The 19,848-nt window shown below is 38.3% G+C and overlaps 1 protein-coding gene across 1 annotated transcript in view; it reads left to right on the top strand.

Moving 5' to 3' along the window:
• dnajc4 (DnaJ (Hsp40) homolog, subfamily C, member 4) overlaps window positions 1-19,848 on the top strand; it is a 204,673-nt gene that overhangs the window by 14,951 nt on the left and 169,874 nt on the right. Inside the window, exon 2 of the mRNA XM_039760745.1 lies at window positions 2,008-2,136. Coding sequence (XP_039616679.1) covers window positions 2,045-2,136 — 92 coding nt within the window. The 5' untranslated portion in view covers window positions 2,008-2,044. The remainder of the gene's footprint in view (window positions 1-2,007; window positions 2,137-19,848) is intronic.

The following is a 19,848-nucleotide window of genomic DNA, read 5'->3' as shown; positions in this document are numbered from 1 at the left end:
ATACAATACACATTATAATCAGAGTCCTGTATACATCATCCATACTTGCTTGATCTGTCTTTACTTTGGTGCCATTACATATCCAGTCTCCCAGTGGATGATTTTATGTTGTGACATAATACAGTGATTTATGCTGACTATTTTTCCCAAGTCATGCATACTTTGACAAATAAAAAAAAAACATCTACACATTCTGCTTATTGAGAAACTTATTTGTAGACCTAAATCAAATGAAGTAAAGCCATTGATATTTCCTTTTGCATACCTGTTAGACCAATTTAGGGTTTTCCAGGAAAAAAAAGGACTTCCAAACCAGCAGCACCAGGCACAAAAAATGAATAAACTGAGACATTATACTAATTCATTATACACATACTCTTTCAAACGGAACCAGTTTAAAGTTACCAATTAAATTAGGGCCTTAGTAAAAACAGTGAATCTTCAAAGGAACCCATGTGTTCAATGAATAACATACGAGACCAAACTAAACTGTGTTATTCTCTTTTTACCCCTTTTCAGTTGCAACAAAAATATAATACAGGTGACCTGTGTGTATGTATATAAGCTAATTACCTAATCTTGTTTTTTTATGTTTTATATTAACTTCCTTTTATTTAATTTTATAAAGAACTTTGAGCTACATTGTTTGTATAAAAATGTGTATATATATATATGTATATATATATGTATATATATATGTATATATATATATATATATTTATATATATATGCACACACAACTAGCATTATGTGACTTAATTTAAGTTCTTAGGAACTGTAGATCAGTGAAGTAGAAAGAATGGAAAGGATGTAGTTTCTCTAGGGACTGCAAGAATAACTTTCATGCTATTTTCAGCCCTGCAGACTTGTAGTAGAGGGTCGGTTTTGCTAGAGTTTTATCTTCTCTGTATTTGGTATTTTGTGTTTTCCCTTTAATCATCCTTCTATTAAGTATATTTTTGTTTCAAAAGAAAATACTGTTGTTAATTACCACTGGAAAAAGATCCCCTTATAGTGTTGTTTAAATTATTTTGCAATTAATTACCACTGGAAAAAGATCCCCTTATAGTATAGGATAAATATAATAATCTCCATATCCACAATAATCTCCAATCTTTTATTATTTAGTACTCATCTATGACAAATTCTATTGGATAGTCAGTAGAGTATGTTGTAATTACCAACCTGTTTTCTATAGAGGGAGACACAGCTACATATGTGTGTTCACTAAAAATCCTGAGCTAGGATTTAATGAAGTAAATACCTTGAACAAACAAAAAAATGTGTCTAAGAAAATCTAGTAAATGACTAGTGTTAAGTCATCTTTATTAAATTTGAATGTTTATTTCTTTTGTATTTGAAAGTGGTATTTTTGATATTGTTTTGTTATGGTCTAGAATGTAAATAAAGATGAGCTTTAAGGCCATTATCCATCCATCCATTATCCAACCCACTATATCCTAGCTACAGGGTCACGGGGGTCTGCTGGAGCCAATCCCAGCCAACAAAGCGCGCAAGGTAGGAAACAAACCCCGGGCAGGGCGCCAGCCCACCGCAGGGCGTGCACACACACACACACCAAGCACACACTAGGGACAATTTAGAATCGGCAATGCACCTAATATGCATGTCTTTGGACTGTGGGAGGAAGCCGGAGTACCCGGAGGACACCCACACGGACACAGGGAGAACTTAAGGGCACTATGAAATATATTAAAGAATTTTTTTTTGGCTTTTGCAAATATTGTATTTTTGTGAAAGAAATAGTTGATATTTACATAATAAATGCATATTCTTATATATGCATCTTTTGCAATTAAATACATATTAGTATTAGGTTACTTTTATTTTTGTTATTTCTGAAAATATTATTTAAAATACTGTACATACAGTCAAATGTTGTTTGGAAAAGATGCACTTGTGCAGTACTCTGTATTTACCTTACTAAAAATAATCTTCATAATTCTGTGTTCCATTATAACAGTATTTTATTTATACTTCTTACAGCCACGTATTCTCTGTTGGTGTGTGGTTATCTCCTAAAATGCAAATGAAAGTACGTCTTCTACTTTGTAAGCATTGCCTATGGTGTCATCACTTTAGCAGAAAATACATCTCAACTACTACAATAACCAAGTAAGTAAAACCATTACATGTAACTAAAAGTTTACATTAAAATAATTAGGCTCATTATTATTTACAGGAATGTGTAATATGTTGCATGGTGAAAACTGGGAAGGCAGGAAGCTTTGGCAAGGCAGAATGAGACATGTTATCCTTCTAGGACAGATACTGGGTAACCGGCATAGGTACCATTAACTGTAAGAGAGAACTGTTTCCAGAGAGATAAATTAAGATGTTCTTAATAATTGAAGGCTTTACACAGTTTCAATTAGGGAATATAGACACTTGGGGTCCCCATTTAAAAGAAAAGAAACACAGAGGACTACCCTGGAAAACTGGTCCTTTATAGCAAGTGGGAAGGTCAGGGGTGCAGGTATACCAAGGGTCACTAGGGAATGGTTTAGACTGTGGAATCCCTGTTGAAAGTATAGGACTAACTTTGAACCTGGAAGTGATTCCTGGACATTGATTGAACGGATCCTGTGATGGGGTAAAAAACCAGAGTGTGGAGCAGGGAAGAGAGAATGAACAAGCACTTTAGTGGCATGAAAAACAGATGTCAGAGTTTAAAGTGAGAGAGGGTTACGCAAGATAAGGAGGAGCCAGACATTGAGCAGTGCATGGGGCTCAGTAGAAAAGCATGGACAAGTTGACACCACCTCACGGATAGTTAGGGGACAAGTCTGTATTGTTACACCCTTTGGCTTCAGGTATCTGTTATTATGACCCACTTTGCTCATTGATTTGTTTGTTTTCAACTGTTATTTAATACTACATTTTATTTATTTGATACTTTGATTTTCTTAGCAGTATTCTAAAAATGCATCCCCTTAACCTCAAGTTGAAAAAATTAAAACCTTGATAATTACTGTATATTAGTTTAATTAATTTAAGTTCCATGCAATTGTAATTGTAATTGTAATAAAGTGACATTTCAACTGAATGGAACTTGTAAAATTCTACCATCATAGGCTGATTTGAGTCTTTAGGAATGGGGTCTTGCTTCATGAGTCACATATTATTAATTTCAATTTAATAATGGATATTCTGAAATTCTCTGAAGAATTTGCAAGTGTATCCTAGAATACCATAATATCTCCCTAACTATCTAGATCCAAAGCAACCCTTTCATTATCATTCTCTTTGTTGATAAATGTTATTTTGCAACTATATAATATTTCTTTTTTCGAAATATAATGGTTCTTATTTATGTAGAATACTAGCTGTTTTCGAAAACAATGGGCCTCAGTTAGTGCCACCAGGTACTATGTAACTAACTACTTTGCTGTATACAATATACTTTCTTGTACCAGGACTAATATTAATTAATTCACTGGAGCTGCTTACTCTTGAACATGCTGCATATAATTGCCCAGGAGTAAAACATGCCTTATGTAGATCAGTTACTGCTTTGCCTAATGGCTGACCTGTGGCTTTTGTTAATTGTCATTGGAAAACACAATTTTACAGATAACTGTATTCTTTAATAAGTTGAATAATGGCAATTGTGAGTATAAATATAATTTCATCCTATTGCACATCCTATAAAAATTATAGCTTTAATCAGATTTGAATGTGACACTTTGATCTCTACTCTTGTACTGTAACAATGTTTGGGAAAATATACAATAGATCAAAAGCAACACATAAATCTAAACAGGCCTAGTGTATGGGAACAACAGTTTATCTTAGAGAGAGTGGGGAGCTAAAAATTGGAACCAGTAAGAACTGAAATAAACCTCAAATAAAATTGCAAAACAGAATGTGATAGAAAGTAGAGTAACTGCAAATCATAACCTTGCAAAGCCCACTACGTATGCATCAATGCTTCTGTGGCTGCCTTCATTTGCATACACTGGAAAGACACATTTCTTTGAGCTGTGAAAGACTCTTTATCTTAGAATAGCCCACTCCTTACAGCATTATTATCAATAATTATCAACAAATTATCAATTATCAACATTATTATTAATATTGTTATTTATCAACAAATAATTAGCTGATCCATTTTTTTTTTGTTTTTTGTGTTGCATCACCAAATTTCAATCAAGTCAGTCAAAGCATTTTTGAGATTTTGGGGCATTTAATTTCTCTATTGAAGGGGGATTTTTACCCCTAAATATTTATATATATTGAAATGTTCTTTCTTAGCGGGTACCTAGATACTCAATCCTGCCAAATTTCATCATTTTAACTGAATGGGAAATAGTGTTTTTGTTAATAAGTGTCTGAGTGTGTGGATCTACTTTACATTATATGTATATAGAATAGATTCTTCACAGATTGTTTATAATCATAATTTCACAGAAATATTATTTATGATAATCTCTATATATAATCTTCATTTGGATCTTGATCTTTGTTTGTCCGCGAATGAATTAGAAGAAGCACTAGATGGCAGTAGAGAGACAGCTAAAACATAGGCATTGCATTAAGAATCTCCTCCAGGCTTATACTACTGAAGACTGTAGTACTCCAGTTACACTCAAAACACAGACATTCAAACTAAACAAATTGTTGTGCTTTAAATTAACTAAAGAGATCTACATTTAGATCTTGATCTTTGTTTGTCTGCAAATTCCATGCATGCGTAGACCACCTTCCAGTTTAGTACGTTTTTGTTGCTCACGGATGTCAACAATGTGCCGGAATAACGAAAGGAGTGGTGGACAGTGTTACGCTGGTTAGCTCCTGAGGGCTGGTTAGAGAATGAGATTGCCGACGATAAAAGGTACGTGCCTACGTAACATATGAATGAAAGAAAGACAGTGGGTAAAATAAATGACAACATAACAGCACGTTCCGGAAATTATTATTGTTACGTTATAGCCGGCGAGTGCTGCGCGTCTCACAGTTGTACCGTGGTTTGCTTACATATCAGTGAAGTGATCCCTATTTATGCTTTAAAGAGCCTGGATACCTATGTGTCCCCCTTTTATAACCATTGCTCCGTGTGTATTGCCTTACTCTTTGTATTGCCACAAAGCAATCTGCGAGATTGGAGGAAGGTTGAGAAGAGATCGTGAGAGGAAACGACAGCGTCGTGAAAACGAGACAGACTGTGAACAGACAGAAGCAGAAATGCTCCTATACCGCCACATAATTACTATTTGGACAGTGATTCCGAGTAGGCCGTTCCTATCGAATCAATGTCCAAAAGTTTTCTTTTGTAATTTTGTTTCCCTTATATAAAATCATAATGCTGTGTGACGAAAGGCCCAGTTCACGACTGGCAGCCGCGTTTAAACAGGGAGCCCTTCACAGACAACTTTAACACGCGCAACGTAGTTGGGCGCACATGGCTAGTATATTTTAATTGTTTATCTGTCTGTTTTTTATTGCCTACTCTTTCTATTTTCTTTTTATTTGATTTTCCTGAGCTGATTGTTATTTTTTGATTATTATTTTTTTATTACATTTATTATTAATGTTATCCTTTTACTAACCTGGCTTAGTCATTGTCTTTGTCTAAATCTGTCTTTCTACACTTTTCTTTACTGTTACAACAGTCATTTGCTTAATGTCATTATACTTAACAATAACACTTAATATTTCTCACAATTTTCTCTTTTTCCTTAATTTCTTTTTGTGCATTTTCCATCTCTTTTAAGTATTGAGATAGATGTTATTGAAATGGTAATAAATTGAATTATGTTCTGTTTTACTCTCAAATAATAGTTTCATTTTTCCTTTTTTTCTTTTGACCTTTTCATTTGGAGAGTTTATGATAATTTGTAATTATTGATATCTCAGAAACCTATTAGTTCACTACTTTTGGGCTAAATCTATGTGTTTTGTGCCGCCATGTTACTTGGAATGTCATAGAACAGGGACTTTAAAGTGTAGCCTTATTTTGGGAAGCAAGAGAGAACATCCATCTTATTCTATGTCTATATTGTCATTATACATTATTGATTATAATGCTCTGCAGTTGAAACTTTGCAAAAATTCTGAGAAAGAATGAAATTGTTTAATTTTTGAAAATAGACTGTAGAACTGGGCGGCACGGTGGCGCAGTGGTAGCGCTGCTGCCTCGCAGTTAGGAGACCTGGGTTCGCTTCCCGGGTCCTCCCTGCGTGGAGTTTGCATGTTCTCCCGTGTCTGCGTGGGTTTCCTCCGGCGCTCGGTTTCCTCCCACAATCCAAAGACATGCAGGTTAGGTGGATTGGCGATTCTAAATTGGCCCTAGTGTGTGCTTGGTGTGTGGGTGTGTTTGTGTGTGTCCTGCGGTGGGTTGGCACCCTGCCCGGGATTGGTTCCTGCCTTGTGCCCTGTGTTGGCTGGGATTGGCTCCAGCAGACCCCCGTGACCCTATTCGGATTCAGCGGGTTAGAAAATGGATGGATGGATGGATGGACTGTAGAACTAGGTGGGGTTGTCCTTTATCACCAGTAGATTTCACGGTTGCTTTTGAATCCTTGGCTGTCAACCTCTGCACACAGCCAGAGATTAAAACGATTGTTAGAGAAGGTCTTGAACAATAATGATGTCTTTATGCTGATTCTGTGATACTCTTTAGTATAATGGGGTTTTAAAATTGTTGTTTTAAGTTTATTAAATAAGACTTGTAATATTTAATTTATGTTTTAGTTAAAATAAAATGTAGCTTTTATGTGAATAAACTGTGTGATCAAGACCATAATGAAGTGATACTATAAGGCTTATAAGGGAAAATTAGCATGGCTTTTAATTGTGTGTATTTAACCAAGAGTTTAGCAAAAAGATTTGGGTAAAGTTAAATTCAGGTACAGGTCAATAAGTGCTGACAAACAAGCGATTTAGTTCAACAATGCCATCATACTGTCAGGGGTAGCAGATACAGGTGAATGAAGACAAGTATTCACGGGGCCACTAAAAAAGGTACATTTTTTGAGAGCCAAGTACAGTATGACAGAACCACTAGATTATTCTTTGAAACATCGGCTAAACAAGATAAAACTGTGTTTTAATGCAGCAGTGAATGCAAGGATATAAATAAACATTGACACATTATGACACATCATTTTAAGGAATGCCTTGGTTTAATTAAGAGTGTATTCACACTGGCAATTCGTTCCATGCCCGAGCATGTTTGTCCACATGTTAGCCCACAAAGTCTAGTTTGTTTGACTAGTGGGATCGCTCTGCGCCGAGCCAACTGTATCATGCCCTAGCCCACTGTGGGCCCGAGTATGGTTCATTAACATTCAGAAACAGTTGGATCACTAAACGAGCCGGAGCACAGAAAACAGGCATGACGTCAATGATGAGACAAGTCAGATAATGCAATTCTCAGTTCATTCAATATCTAATAGGTATTTATTTTCACCTTAACACATGCATGTGAATTGTAGTTGGCAAGAAAGGCTGCAAATTCTTCCTTTAACATCATTTGTCATCGTAAAAATCTTCTCGTACATGTAGCACAATTTACAGCAAAGCGCTAAGCTGCACACTCAATAATTCTTTAGGAGTGTAAAGCGTTATCCTGCCCTACACGACTCCAAAACAACCAAAAAATAAGTAAAATCTTTTTGACATGCATGCTTCCACTTCTTTTTCGGATCATGTTTTGGTTTTACACAAAGTTGCGTGGTCATGATGAAAGCGTGCCTGGGCCAGAGTGCTAAGTACAGTTTGAGTGCAGGCCACTGGGGAAGTAGGAAGGGGGGACAATTGCTCTTGGGCACGGTACAGAAAAAATATGCCTTGTGTGATTACACCCTAAGAAAAATAGACTCTTTAAATTACCCAGACATCGCTCTCATGGTTATACCTAGACAAAGCTTGCTGTTCCAGACACTGTTTTGAAATGTTCTGGTTGTATCTTTTCTTCTACTTTTGACTTGAATTTAATGCCTGGTTTATCTGCAAATTAACCTAAATAGTGATTAGTTTTAGGCATGAACTGGAACTCGCCTTGCTTATTGATATCATCTGCACCCAGTGTGCTTGTCGGAGTGATTGGTAATTTGTTTAGTGCTTTTTAAGGCAGCGATCTGGCCATGTTAGAGTGTGTCTATTATATTTGTTAAGGTGCAAGCTTGTTCCTTTAAAATTGTGCAGCCCTTTCAGGGGTGTTGAAGCAGCCAGCTTCTAACATCAGCGAAGGTTTGAAACCGAGGTTGCCAACCTCTATTTCTCTGTTTCATTTGTGAAGCCCTTTCAGGAGTAACAATGTGGGGCAGCTGAAGGAAATAGGCATCTTTCTGGACTCTGGTAAGATATTTTGCAATGGAGGTTGGCAGCCTCTATTTCTTTGTTTGATTTGTGCAGCCCTTTCAGGGAAATGTGCCATCTAATTTAGGTATTTCTAGCATTAACTTGTCCATAAATATAAAAAGACCCTTGGAGATTTAAGTGCCTTTTCTGGACACTTTTACACCGCAAAACATCCTGTATTACTAAACTTCTTTATACTCTACTCTATATATATATAAAATCCTAAGCCTAAAAGTGCAACGATTTTATGTCACATTTTTTGTCATGCTTTAAATAGGACTTATTTTAAAACCCACATATATATGTTTGGTATCATTCTTTTTAGAATTTATCGAACTTTAATGTGATGTTGTTAGATTTTCAGATTCTTATTTCGTTTTTAAATTACAAACTAAAAAATATCAAGAACTCACGAGACGAGATTTTGTGCCAAAAGATTTAACCGCGCTTGGGGCTGGAAGTAAAAGACAAAGAGTAGGACAGCTTGTGTACAGGCTTTTCGAAGTGCCATGTGAGATGCAGATCACGTGGCACAGCAGCAGCAGCAAGCCAGCAGCTGATTGAGCAAAGAGGAGATAAAAAAAAACTGTATTTGTTTCCCATTATATCACCATTTAAGAGGGGGTTTTGAAGGAGTGCCCGCTTCTCCTTGGGGTGTGTTCAGAACCCTCTTCACAGTACGAGTGGCAAAGATGCAAAGTGGTTGGTGTGTAGCGCAGGCTGGGGGGGTTGGCGAGCGAAGCAAGCAGGGGGGAACCCCCAGTGTGTACAGTAATCCCTCGCTATATCGTGCTTCGACTTTCACGGCTGCACTCTATCGTGGATTTTAAATGTAAGCATATCAAATATATATCAAAGATTTTTTGCTGGTTCGCGGATTTCTGCGGACAATGGGTCTTTTAATTTATGGTACATGCTTCCTCAGTTTGTTTGCCCAGTTGATTTCATACAAGGGACGCTATTGGCAGATGGCTTAGAAGCTACCCAATCAGAGCATGTATTACATATTAACTAAAACTCGTCAATGATATAAGATATGCTTCCCGTGCGGTGCTTCATTGTTTGCTTTTCTCAGTCTCTCACCCTCTCTGACTTTCTCTGCGCCTGACGGAGGGGGTGTGAGCAGAGGGGCTGTTTGCACAGAGGCTGTTTGCCTAGAGGATACGGACACTCCTCTACAAAATGCCGCTTTATTGCGGTGCTTCGGCATACTTAAAAGCACGTATTGATTTTTTGATTGCCTGCTTTTATCTCGCTCTCTCTCTCTCTGACATTCTCTGCTCCTAATGGCGCTCCTTTGAAGAGAAGATATGTTTGCATTCTTTTAATCGTGAGAAAGAACTGTCATCTCTGTCTTGTCATGGAGCACTGTTTAAGCTTTTTACTAAAGGGTGTTATTTCATGTCTAGAGGGCTCTTATAATGTTAACAGTGTGGGAGAGTTTATCCATCCATCCATTTTCTAACCCGCTGAATCCGAATACAGGGTCACGGGGGTCTGCTGGAGCCAATCCCAGCCAACACAGGGCACAAGGCAGGAACCAATCCTGGGCAGGGTGCCAACCCACTGCAGGACACACACAAACACACCCACACACCAAGCACACACTAGGGCCAATTTAGAATCGCCAATCCACCTAACCTGCATGTCTTTGGATTGTGGGAGGAAACCGGAGCGCCCGGAGGAAACCCAAGCAGACACGGGGAGAACATGCAAACTCCACGCAGGGAGGACCCGGGAAGCGAACGGGAGAGTTTATAAGGGCTTAAAATATATAAAAATAACCATACAAACATATGGTTTCTACTTCACGGATTTTCATCTATCGCGGGGGGTTCTGGAACGCAACCCCCGCGATGGAGGAGGAATAACTGTGTATATATATATATATAGTGGACCACCAGGGGGAGCACTAGCCGCCTCGACCACGACACAGACAGATGTGGAAGCAAGCACATGCAAGCACATGCTTTTATTCTCCTTTCTTTCATGGGAAACGCCTTACCCTTTTTCCCATGTGTACAGCTCACTTCCAGCACAGCAGTTTTGCTCCACTGCTCCTGGCAAGTTTTGTCTTCTCCCACCTGAATCATCATTAGAATATCAGAAGTGCTCCATGTGCTTGTTGGTCTACATCATTAGAATATCAGATAAACAGAACCTTCCAGATTTTCCTCATCTTGCACCCTCATCCATGCTGGAAAAAATATTGCTCAGTCTCAAGGACTCAGACACCATCTCTACAATATATAAAATCATTTTACAATCCCTCCCTTTCAAAGATCCAAAAGGACACTGGGAAAAAGATCTCTCAATTAATATATCAGAAAAGGAGTGGAAAGTAGCAATGCAGAGAATTCACTCGAGCTCCATATGCACAAAGCATACAATTATACAACTTAAAATTATATATCGAGCACATCTGTCTCGACTAAAACTCTCCAAAATGTATCCAGGGCATGACCCAACCTGCGAACGTTGCAACCAAGTCCCAGCCTCACTGGGTCACATGTTCTGGGCCTGCACCAAATTAACATTATTGTAGACAAAATTTTTTAATTACCTTTCAGATAGCCTTAGACTCACAATCCCTCCTAACCCATTAACAGCTGTGTTTGGGGTTCTTCCAGAGGGGTTTAAAGCGGAGAAAGACAAACAAATTGTGACCGCATTCACTACACTTTTGGCACGCAGACTTATTCTGATAAACTGGAAGAACCCAAACTCTCCTCTTTCAAGTCAGTGGGAAACCGATGTGTTATATTATTTGAAATTGGAAAAAATCAAATACTCAGTTAGAGGATCTGTACAGACTTTTTTCAAAACATGGCAGGATCTAATCAATAATATTTTAAAATAAGTTCATAAAGCACAGAGAATTTATTAATTTTGGTATGTTTACAAGCCTTAAATTTAACGCCGTTTGGCTTGCTCTCTCTCTCAGGGGTGGGGATCGATCTGTTCTTAATTCAGTTTTTCTTTTTGTAAAAACTTGATTGCTTTGTATGGATTGTAATAAAAAAAAAGAATATCAGATAATGAATAGAAAGCAGCCAACAACAACATAAAGTCTTCATCAATTTGTGCCAAAAATTATATAATTCAATTAAAAAATTATACATTGTCCCTTTCTCAACTAAGATTACCCAAAATATACATTTTATCAAACACTTGTCTCACTAGGGCATATGTTTTTGAGAATTCCCTGCACTCGAAACACATTAGGAAAAACTATTAGTCAGATAGTTAGGGATTTACAATTACTTCAAGTCCTATGATAGCATTATTTGGAGTATCAACAGATGGGACAAAAAGCTGCTGAAAAAGTTAATTGTTGTATCTTATAATGTATTGCTCACTAGTCAACTTGTCTCACTCAGCTGTAAGAATCCCATTCCAGCCTCTTAGACTGTCAAATGACTGTCACTTTGGTAATTGAATCCCCTGGTTTAAATTACCACATTAATTGGACTGATTAGGATCTCTGTCTACCAAAAAGACCATAAATATTGCAACAACTTAATTGACAAAAATATGTAATGCAATGATAGTATATTTTTATTTAATCACAGGAATTTGCATTTATATAAAGGTCAGATCATATTTTAGGGCAAATTAATCCTGAAAATTTCTTTCTAAATTCTTGAGAATCGTGTTTCTCAAAATGACTTACCTAATGTAATGTTTTATGTACCCTTGACAAAACTCTGTTACTGAAACCAGAGAAACTGCAAATCAATTTTAAAATTTTAGTTAACAGAATATTAATATGGAGGTTGGATTCCAGCTGTTGTTATTCATGCCTAGTTGAATGGTGTTTTTTTTTGTCGTTATTCCATTAGAAAATCAAATTATTGTGTTAGACCAACTGTTAAGTCTGTTGGTTTACTTTAGCAATTTATTGGGTTACATTTTATTATAAACTAGAACTGTTCTTATCATTACTAAGCCTCAGTGTACTGCCATGAATATTTAACATGTAATGTTTGGGATTACTTGTATTCAGTGAGGAGTGTTAACCTGGTGAACCATTTTCAGTTTTGGGATATGCACTGTAGAGGAGTGGTACCATACACATTACTGCTAAGAGCCACTATGACAATCAACAACAACAACAAACAATTATGACATAATTATTTTATAACTAGGTTGTAATAACAAATCATTTAGTGTACAATCCATGTCAGGCTGCGCTGGGAAAAGTCTCATTAAATACTAGCTGAAATACCCAGCGTTGCCTGGGAGGAAAATAAAGTGGTTTTTTTTTGTTAATTGTTTGAGAAAAACATAGTTAAAAAACAACAACTTTAAAAATAAAAATAAATTAATAAACAATAAGGACTCACTAATCTCCTTGTCTTGCGGTCTTGTATGTATGTTATTATCCAGTTGACGCTTGAAACTGGCCAACTCTATTTAATTTGAAAAGCAACAGGGGCGCCGTGCTTTAGCATTTAGCATTTGTGCATTAGCAGCTAAGTGACTGTCTTTCTTAGGAGGTTTCCTTTTGCTGGTGTGCTGGCCTCGCTTGCGTATCTTCGGAGCTGGAGCCCTCCCTTACACAAGAAGATATTGCTGCAGACCGGACAGACACACACACACTTGCATGCATAGAACTCTATTTAATTTCAAAAGCAACAGGGGCGCAGTGTTGCTCAAACATAAAGAATTTCTGGAAGTCACCTCCAGTTCTCCCTCTGGTGGTCGTTTTGAGTGTCAACTGAATAATAACATGCATACAAGACTGTAAGACCACCCCCCCCTCCCCAGAAGGGGGTGGTTGGGGCTAATTTCACCCTACAGTATTTTTAAGAGAAACGTGTGTGCCAAGTTTCATGAAAATCGCTCCAGCCGTTCGGACATGATGCTGGAACATACATACATACACACATAGACTTTTATATATTGTAAGAAAGGTGCTATAAAGCGCTCAACCTGACACAGATTGTACACGGGAGGCATGTGTAAAATAAATAAACTATTTATTTTCTTCAGCTGGAGGGCACGTCTTCCCCGTAATATCCCCAGCCACAACACAGTCCCAAAACACAAATGAAACACCAAAACACTCCTCTCTCTCTTCCACCACTACCACCACCACTCCTCCAGAAGCTTTGTCCTCATCCTTCCGACTCTGGCCACTGAGTGGTGGTTGCTAGCTCCTTTTATGGCCCACCCGGAAGTGCTCCAGGTGCTTGATCACCTGTTTCCGGTTGCACTCCCGGGTGGGGCTGAAGATTAGTCCAGCTGGGCTCAGGAGTCCCAAATGCAGCACCCCCTGGCAGCACCTGCAGAACCTAACAGGACTGCACAAAACTCCAACCCCCATGAAGCCCTGGGGGAGTCCGAGGCACTGCTGCAACCCAGGGAGGCTGCCACAATATATAGATTTGCAGAATTAATCTAGCTGTAGTTAGGAAGCTCTGTCTTTCTCTGTTGCCCAATAACCTGTCTGTGCTATGGCTTTATTTTCTGTCTGTCAGAGCATTCAGAAGTTTGGGGGGTGAAAATCAGAGAGGGCCACAATTCAAAACAACAAGCAAGGTCAGCAGTTAAGATGCTTCAGCATGCCTGGGATCCTGTGGTTGTTGGGTTTTCAAGTGCACGGTTGTATTAATACTTTTTATAACTTTAAGATAATATTGTTTTGTTACAATAAACTAATCACCGTTTAACATGAACATTCTTTTCTTTAAAAATCACTGGAAACTCTCTCTGTCTTTCTCTTGGCAGAGCCAAAAAAGAATGACTCTCTTGCCTGATATATAACTGCACATGCAGTATGGTCTACCTAGGTCTTGGCACTTCAAGGCAGTGGTGGGTGGATGACAAATGTGTGTATGAAAATTAAGAGAATGTAGCTCATTATGTGCTATTGTGACATCCAATAGCATAGCTTGGAGGAGAATTGGTGCTTGGATGGGACTTGGCATCCCAAAAGTCACAGTGCCCTTGTGCTGGTACCGGCACTGCATCAATCTATAATTGGTAAAGGCTTTGTCCAATTCAGAGCCGCCAGAGCCCAGTCTTATCTTTCAGGTACAAGTCAATTACAGAGCACACACACTACACTCACTCTTTCATAATGTACCAATGTGAAGTCTTCAGTTAACCTAACCTGCATTTTTTTGGAATGCTGGAGTGAAATCAGAGTACCTGGAGACACAGGGAAAATCAGATCATGCCCAAAGAAGGGACAGCAGAGTTTTGAGATGAACAAAGGAAACCATTTTACATGAATTACTGAGGGAAATAACAGTGGTGCTGTACCCCTAAAACAAATAAGAACCTGATTCTTGTCCTATAGAAGAGCTTACTTGCATAGCCAGCTCTAAATGAGGTTGAAATTGGTTCTTACCAATGATAACTAACATCTGTGAGTAAAATAAAATAACAGAAGCACAAGTCAAGTTAAAGCAAAAACACAGAAATTACAGTATGAGTTACCAAATAGAACAATTAAAAGATTATTAAAACAAGCTTGCTAACAGAGTGAAGCAGAAGTAGTCCTTCATTCTACAAATGCAAAGTCTTGACAGCTTAAGAAGAATAGATCTGTTTATTAAATTGCTGCCAGGAACTAAAGCCACCTATGTGTTATGAGAGACAAGTGCAGTGGATGTTTAGGAAATGATTACCAGCTGCAACTCTACAGACTGCATAAGACCTCCAGCACTGCAAACCTGATCGTTCGAGAAAATCACAAAAAAGTACAAACAAAAGGAAAAATTAATAAAAATGAAAATCAAATGCCCTTTGAGCCTAACAATGAGTGGTTAATATCTTCAAAAATAATTGTTATTTGAAGAAAGGTCATATGTAAGTAAATAATAAAACTAAATAACTGTGATTATCTTGTCTTAATTAAATATGAAATAACATAGTCGGTGTACATTTAAACAGTTCAGTAAATGTTTAAAATATAAATAAATGAAATGTAGAGAAATTGTCTACAGCATTTGGTAGTATTAGTATAAGTGCATTTTGCTCAGTTGTATTTTTTGAATATATATTATGTCAATCTTGGTCTATCTTCCTGTTTCCAGTTAAGTCCATGGTTCTTGAGTCTGATCCTCAAACTGAGCTGTGAACCACCTAATCTCATAGAAGTTGCACAGGTGGTGAACCAGCTGAGAGTAGGGAAGGCTGCAGTGTCTGTGGTATCCAGGATGAACTTTTCCAAGCTGGTGGTGAGGCTGTCCTCCTTCAATTGCAGGCAATTTTTGCTTCCATTTGGGAGATGGACGTCATCCCAACTGACTGGAAAACAGGACTTGTCATCCTTATCTGGTAAGGGAATGGTGATCGCCTGGATTACAGCAACTACAGGGGGATAATACTGCTGTAGGTGCCAGGTAAGGTCCTTGCCAGGGTTATCCTCAATAGTATGCGTGATCATTTGCTCACCTACCGGCGAACGGGCAGTTGCATTTTACGCCTAAGAAGACTACCATCGACTGTATCCTGGCACTGAAAGTTCTCATGGAACACAAATGCGAATAATTAGTTTCTTTGTAGCCCTTATCGATTTTCATGAAGTGTTCGACTCTGCTGAGTATCATGGCTGGCCTGTACACTGGTACTGTGAGTACTGTGCAGAGTGGAGGCAGAACCTCTACGTTTTTCCCAGTTGATTCTGAGTTTTTGTCAGGGGTGTGTTCTTGCTCCTACTGTTCAATGCTTGCTTGGACTGGGTGTTAGGCAGGGTCATGGGATCCAGTGGATGTGGTGCATCTGTTGGTTTAGAAATATTCATTGATATTGTGATCCAGGCCTTTAATGACTTCTTGGGCACAGCCATCAGCAGTGTGTGTCTGCGGAGAGAGTGTCAATCTTGTCGAGAGGTTTACTTACCTCAGCAGCGACTTTCCTGTCTCTGGTGACTCTTCCTACGAAGTCAGTAGACGGAATGCAAAAGGACGAAGGTCCAAGTCTTTAGAGTCCTGGTGCTTCTTGTTTAGCTATATGATTGTGAGACATGGATGATATCCAGTGACCTGAGAAGAAGACTGGACTCCTTCAGGACTGTGTCTCTTTGGAGAATCCTTGAGTACCGCTGGTTTGACTTTGTGTTGAACAAGTGGTTGCTCACGGAGTCCCAAATGAGGCACATTACCTGCTTTGCGAGGGAGCGTCAGTTACGTCACTATGATTACGTGGTGTGATTCCCTGAGGGTGATCTGGATCATGAGATCCTCACTGATGAGGACCCGAGTGCCTGGACTGGGGTTGGGACTGGAACGTGTGACTGCCTAGAGGGTTGTCAATGAGGATCCCAAGCTTTTTAGAGTGTTGTGGGGATCGATCTGTTCTTAAATCAATTCTTCTTTTTGTAAAAACTTGATTGCTTTGTATGGATTGTAATAAAATTAATAAAAAGAGTGTTGTGGGTGTGGCAATACGGTGTACCAGTGCATGCTCCCCAACCTGACCTGACCTGATTCTACATCCCAACTCATCTCACAACACCAGACTGAAGTCCTCTTGGCTATAATAAAGTAATGCTTTATTTTTCAAAGACTTTTTTTTATTTCAAGACATTATTTATTATTTCATTACATTCTTTCTTTACTTATTGCCTGGATTTCTATATTTTTAGTTATTTTAACTATATGTTTGTCTTAGATTCATTTTGTAAGTACAGTTTCAGTTTTGTAAATTAATTTGGACAAATTCTGTATCCTTGTGATTTTGTAAAATATGATTTATAACATTAACTTACGGCACGGTGGCGCAGTGGTAGCTCTGCTGCCTCACAGTAAGGAGACCTGGGTTTGTTTCTGGAGTCCTCCCTGCATGGAGTTTGCATGTTCTCCCCGTTTCTGTGTGGGTTTCCTCTGGTTGCTCCGGTTTCCTCCCACAGTCCAAAGACATGCAGGTTAGGTGCATTGGCGATCCTAAATTGTCCCTAGTGTGTGCTTGGTGTGTGAGTGTGTGTACGTGTGTGCCCTGCGATGGGCTGGCGCCCCGCCTGGGGTTTGTTCCTGCCTTGTGCCCTGTGCTGGCTGATTTTGGCTCCAGCAGACCCCCGTGACCCTGTGTTAGGATATAGCGGGTTGGAGACTGACTGACTGACATTCACTTAGCATTCTCACACCACTTAGATCAATTTATTTTTTTATTTATTTTTTAATTTATTTATTTTAATTTTATTAATTTTATTGCAATCATTCCATACAAATCAATCAATCAATTTTTACAAAAAGTAGGATTGAGAACAAGTCGACCCCCACCCCAAGAGAGAGAGCAAGGCCAACGGAGTAAAACTTAAGGCTTGTAAACATACCTAAATTGGTAAGTTTGATAAGCCAGTAGAGATGAATGAAGAAGAAAAAGAAATACAGAAATAATTGCTTCCTCGAGTGCTTAAAGAGCTTATTCTAAAATATTACTGATTAGATCCTGCCATGTTTTGAAAAATATCTGTACAGATCCTCTAACTGAGTATTTGATTTTTCCCAATTTCAAATAGTATAAAACATTGGTTTCCCACTGACTTAAAAGAGCAGAGTTAGGATTCTTCCAGTTTAGTAAAATAAGTCTGCGTGCCAAAAGTGTAGTGAATGCAATCAGTTTGTTTGTCCTTCTCCACTTTAAACCCATCTGGAAGAACCCCAAACACAGCTGTTAATGGGTCAGGAGGGATTGCGAGACAAAGGCTGTCTGAAAGGTAATTAAACATTTTGGTCCAGAATGATGTTAATTTGGTGCAGGTCCAAAACATGTGACCCAGTGAGGCTGGAATTTGATTGCAGCGTTCGCAGGTTGGATCTTGCCCTGGAAACATTATGGAGAGTTTTAGGCAAGACAGATGTGCTCGATATATAATTTTGAGTTGAATAATTGTATGCTTTGCGCATATGGAGCTTGAGTGAATTCTCTGCATTGCTATTTTCCACCCCTTTTCTGATATATTAATTGAGAGATCTTTTTCCCAGTGTCCTCTTGGATCTTTGAAAGGGTGGTACTGTAAAATAATTTTATATATTGCAGAGATGGTGTCTGAGTCCTTGAAATTGAGCAATATTTTTTCCAGCATGGATGAGGGTGCAAGATGAGGAAAATCGGGAAGGTTCTGTTTAACAAAGTTCCTAATTTGAAGATAGTGAAAGAAATGTGTAGCTGGAATGTTAAATTTGGAATGTAATTGTTCATAGGATGCAAAGACGTTGTCTATATAAAGATCTCTAAGCAAGTTAATCCCAATTTTTTTCCAGATATTAAAAACTGCATATGTTTGCGAAGGTTCGAAAGAGGTGGTTCTCTTGCAGAGGTGCCACAGATAAAAGCTTCTCCATCTTAAAATGCTTTCTACATTGGTTCCATATTCTGAGTGAGTGAAGCACAATTGGGTTATTAGTATATTGCCGATAACTTGCATTTATTGGGGCACAGAGCAGGGAATATAAAGAAGTACTGCAGGATTTTACTTCTATTGCGGACCAAGCCTGTGTATGTTCATCTATTTGTGTCCAGGTTTTTATAGCTTGTATGTTTGCTGCCCAGTAATAAAACTGGAAGTTAGGTAGAGCCATGCCACCTTCTGCCTTTTGTCTTTGTAGGGTCGCTCTTTGGATACGTGGATGTTTTGAGTTCCAAATAAATTAGGTAATTGTTGAATCTAATTGCTTGAAAAATGATTTATTGATGTATATTGGAATGTTTTGAAATAAAAAAAGAGCTTAGGAAGAATATTCATCTTAACAGTGTTAATTCCCCTAGAGTGAGATGAAGGGTTGACCATCTATGCAAGTCTTGTTTAATTTTTTCCATGCAGACGGCGAAATTTTGTTGATAAAGAGCTTTATGTTTACTTGATGTTTACCCCTAGGTATTTAAACTGTTCTGCAATGATAAAAGGTAGGGTGTCTAATCTAATATTATATGCTTGAGAATTCACTGGAAAGATTACACTTTTATTCAGATTAATTCTGAGACCAGAGATCTTTTGAAATTCTGTGAATGCTGTTAAGACTGCAGGCACAGAATTTTATGGGTCTGATATATACAGTACCATATCATCTGCATATAGAGATATTTTCTGTTCCAGTCCTTCTCTGATAATCCCCTTTATCTGATCAGCATTTTGACAGTGTATTGCCAGTGGTTCAATGGCGATTGCAAACAGTAGCGGTGACAAGGGGCATCCTTGTCTGGTACCACGTTCTAGTTTAAAGTAGTCTGAACAAATGTTGTTGATACAAATTGAAGCTTCTGGATTGGTATACAGTAGTTTGATCCATGCACAAATGTTTGGGCCAAACCCAAATTTCGCTTTTTAGCTCTGCTACTTTCTTGGTTTCTAATTTATTTCTGTGGGAAAGATATGAGATAATCTGTCCTCTTAAGAAGGCCTTAAGAGTTTCTCAGAGTATTCCTGCAGAATAAGGATGTATTTGTCTCTAGGAAGAAACTGATTTGTTTGGATATAAATTCTGTACAATTCTCGTCTGCTAATAGAAGCGGGTTGAGACGCCATCTGTGAGGTGAGTATGTGGGGCATAGTAACTTTAGCTCCAAGAT

This window comes from Polypterus senegalus, chromosome 8 (assembly GCF_016835505.1).
Source record: "Polypterus senegalus isolate Bchr_013 chromosome 8, ASM1683550v1, whole genome shotgun sequence".
In the NCBI taxonomy this organism is placed as follows: Eukaryota; Metazoa; Chordata; class Cladistia; order Polypteriformes; family Polypteridae; genus Polypterus; species Polypterus senegalus.
Note: the sequence above shows the minus strand (reverse complement) of the source record. Positions and strands in the feature narration are given on the sequence as shown.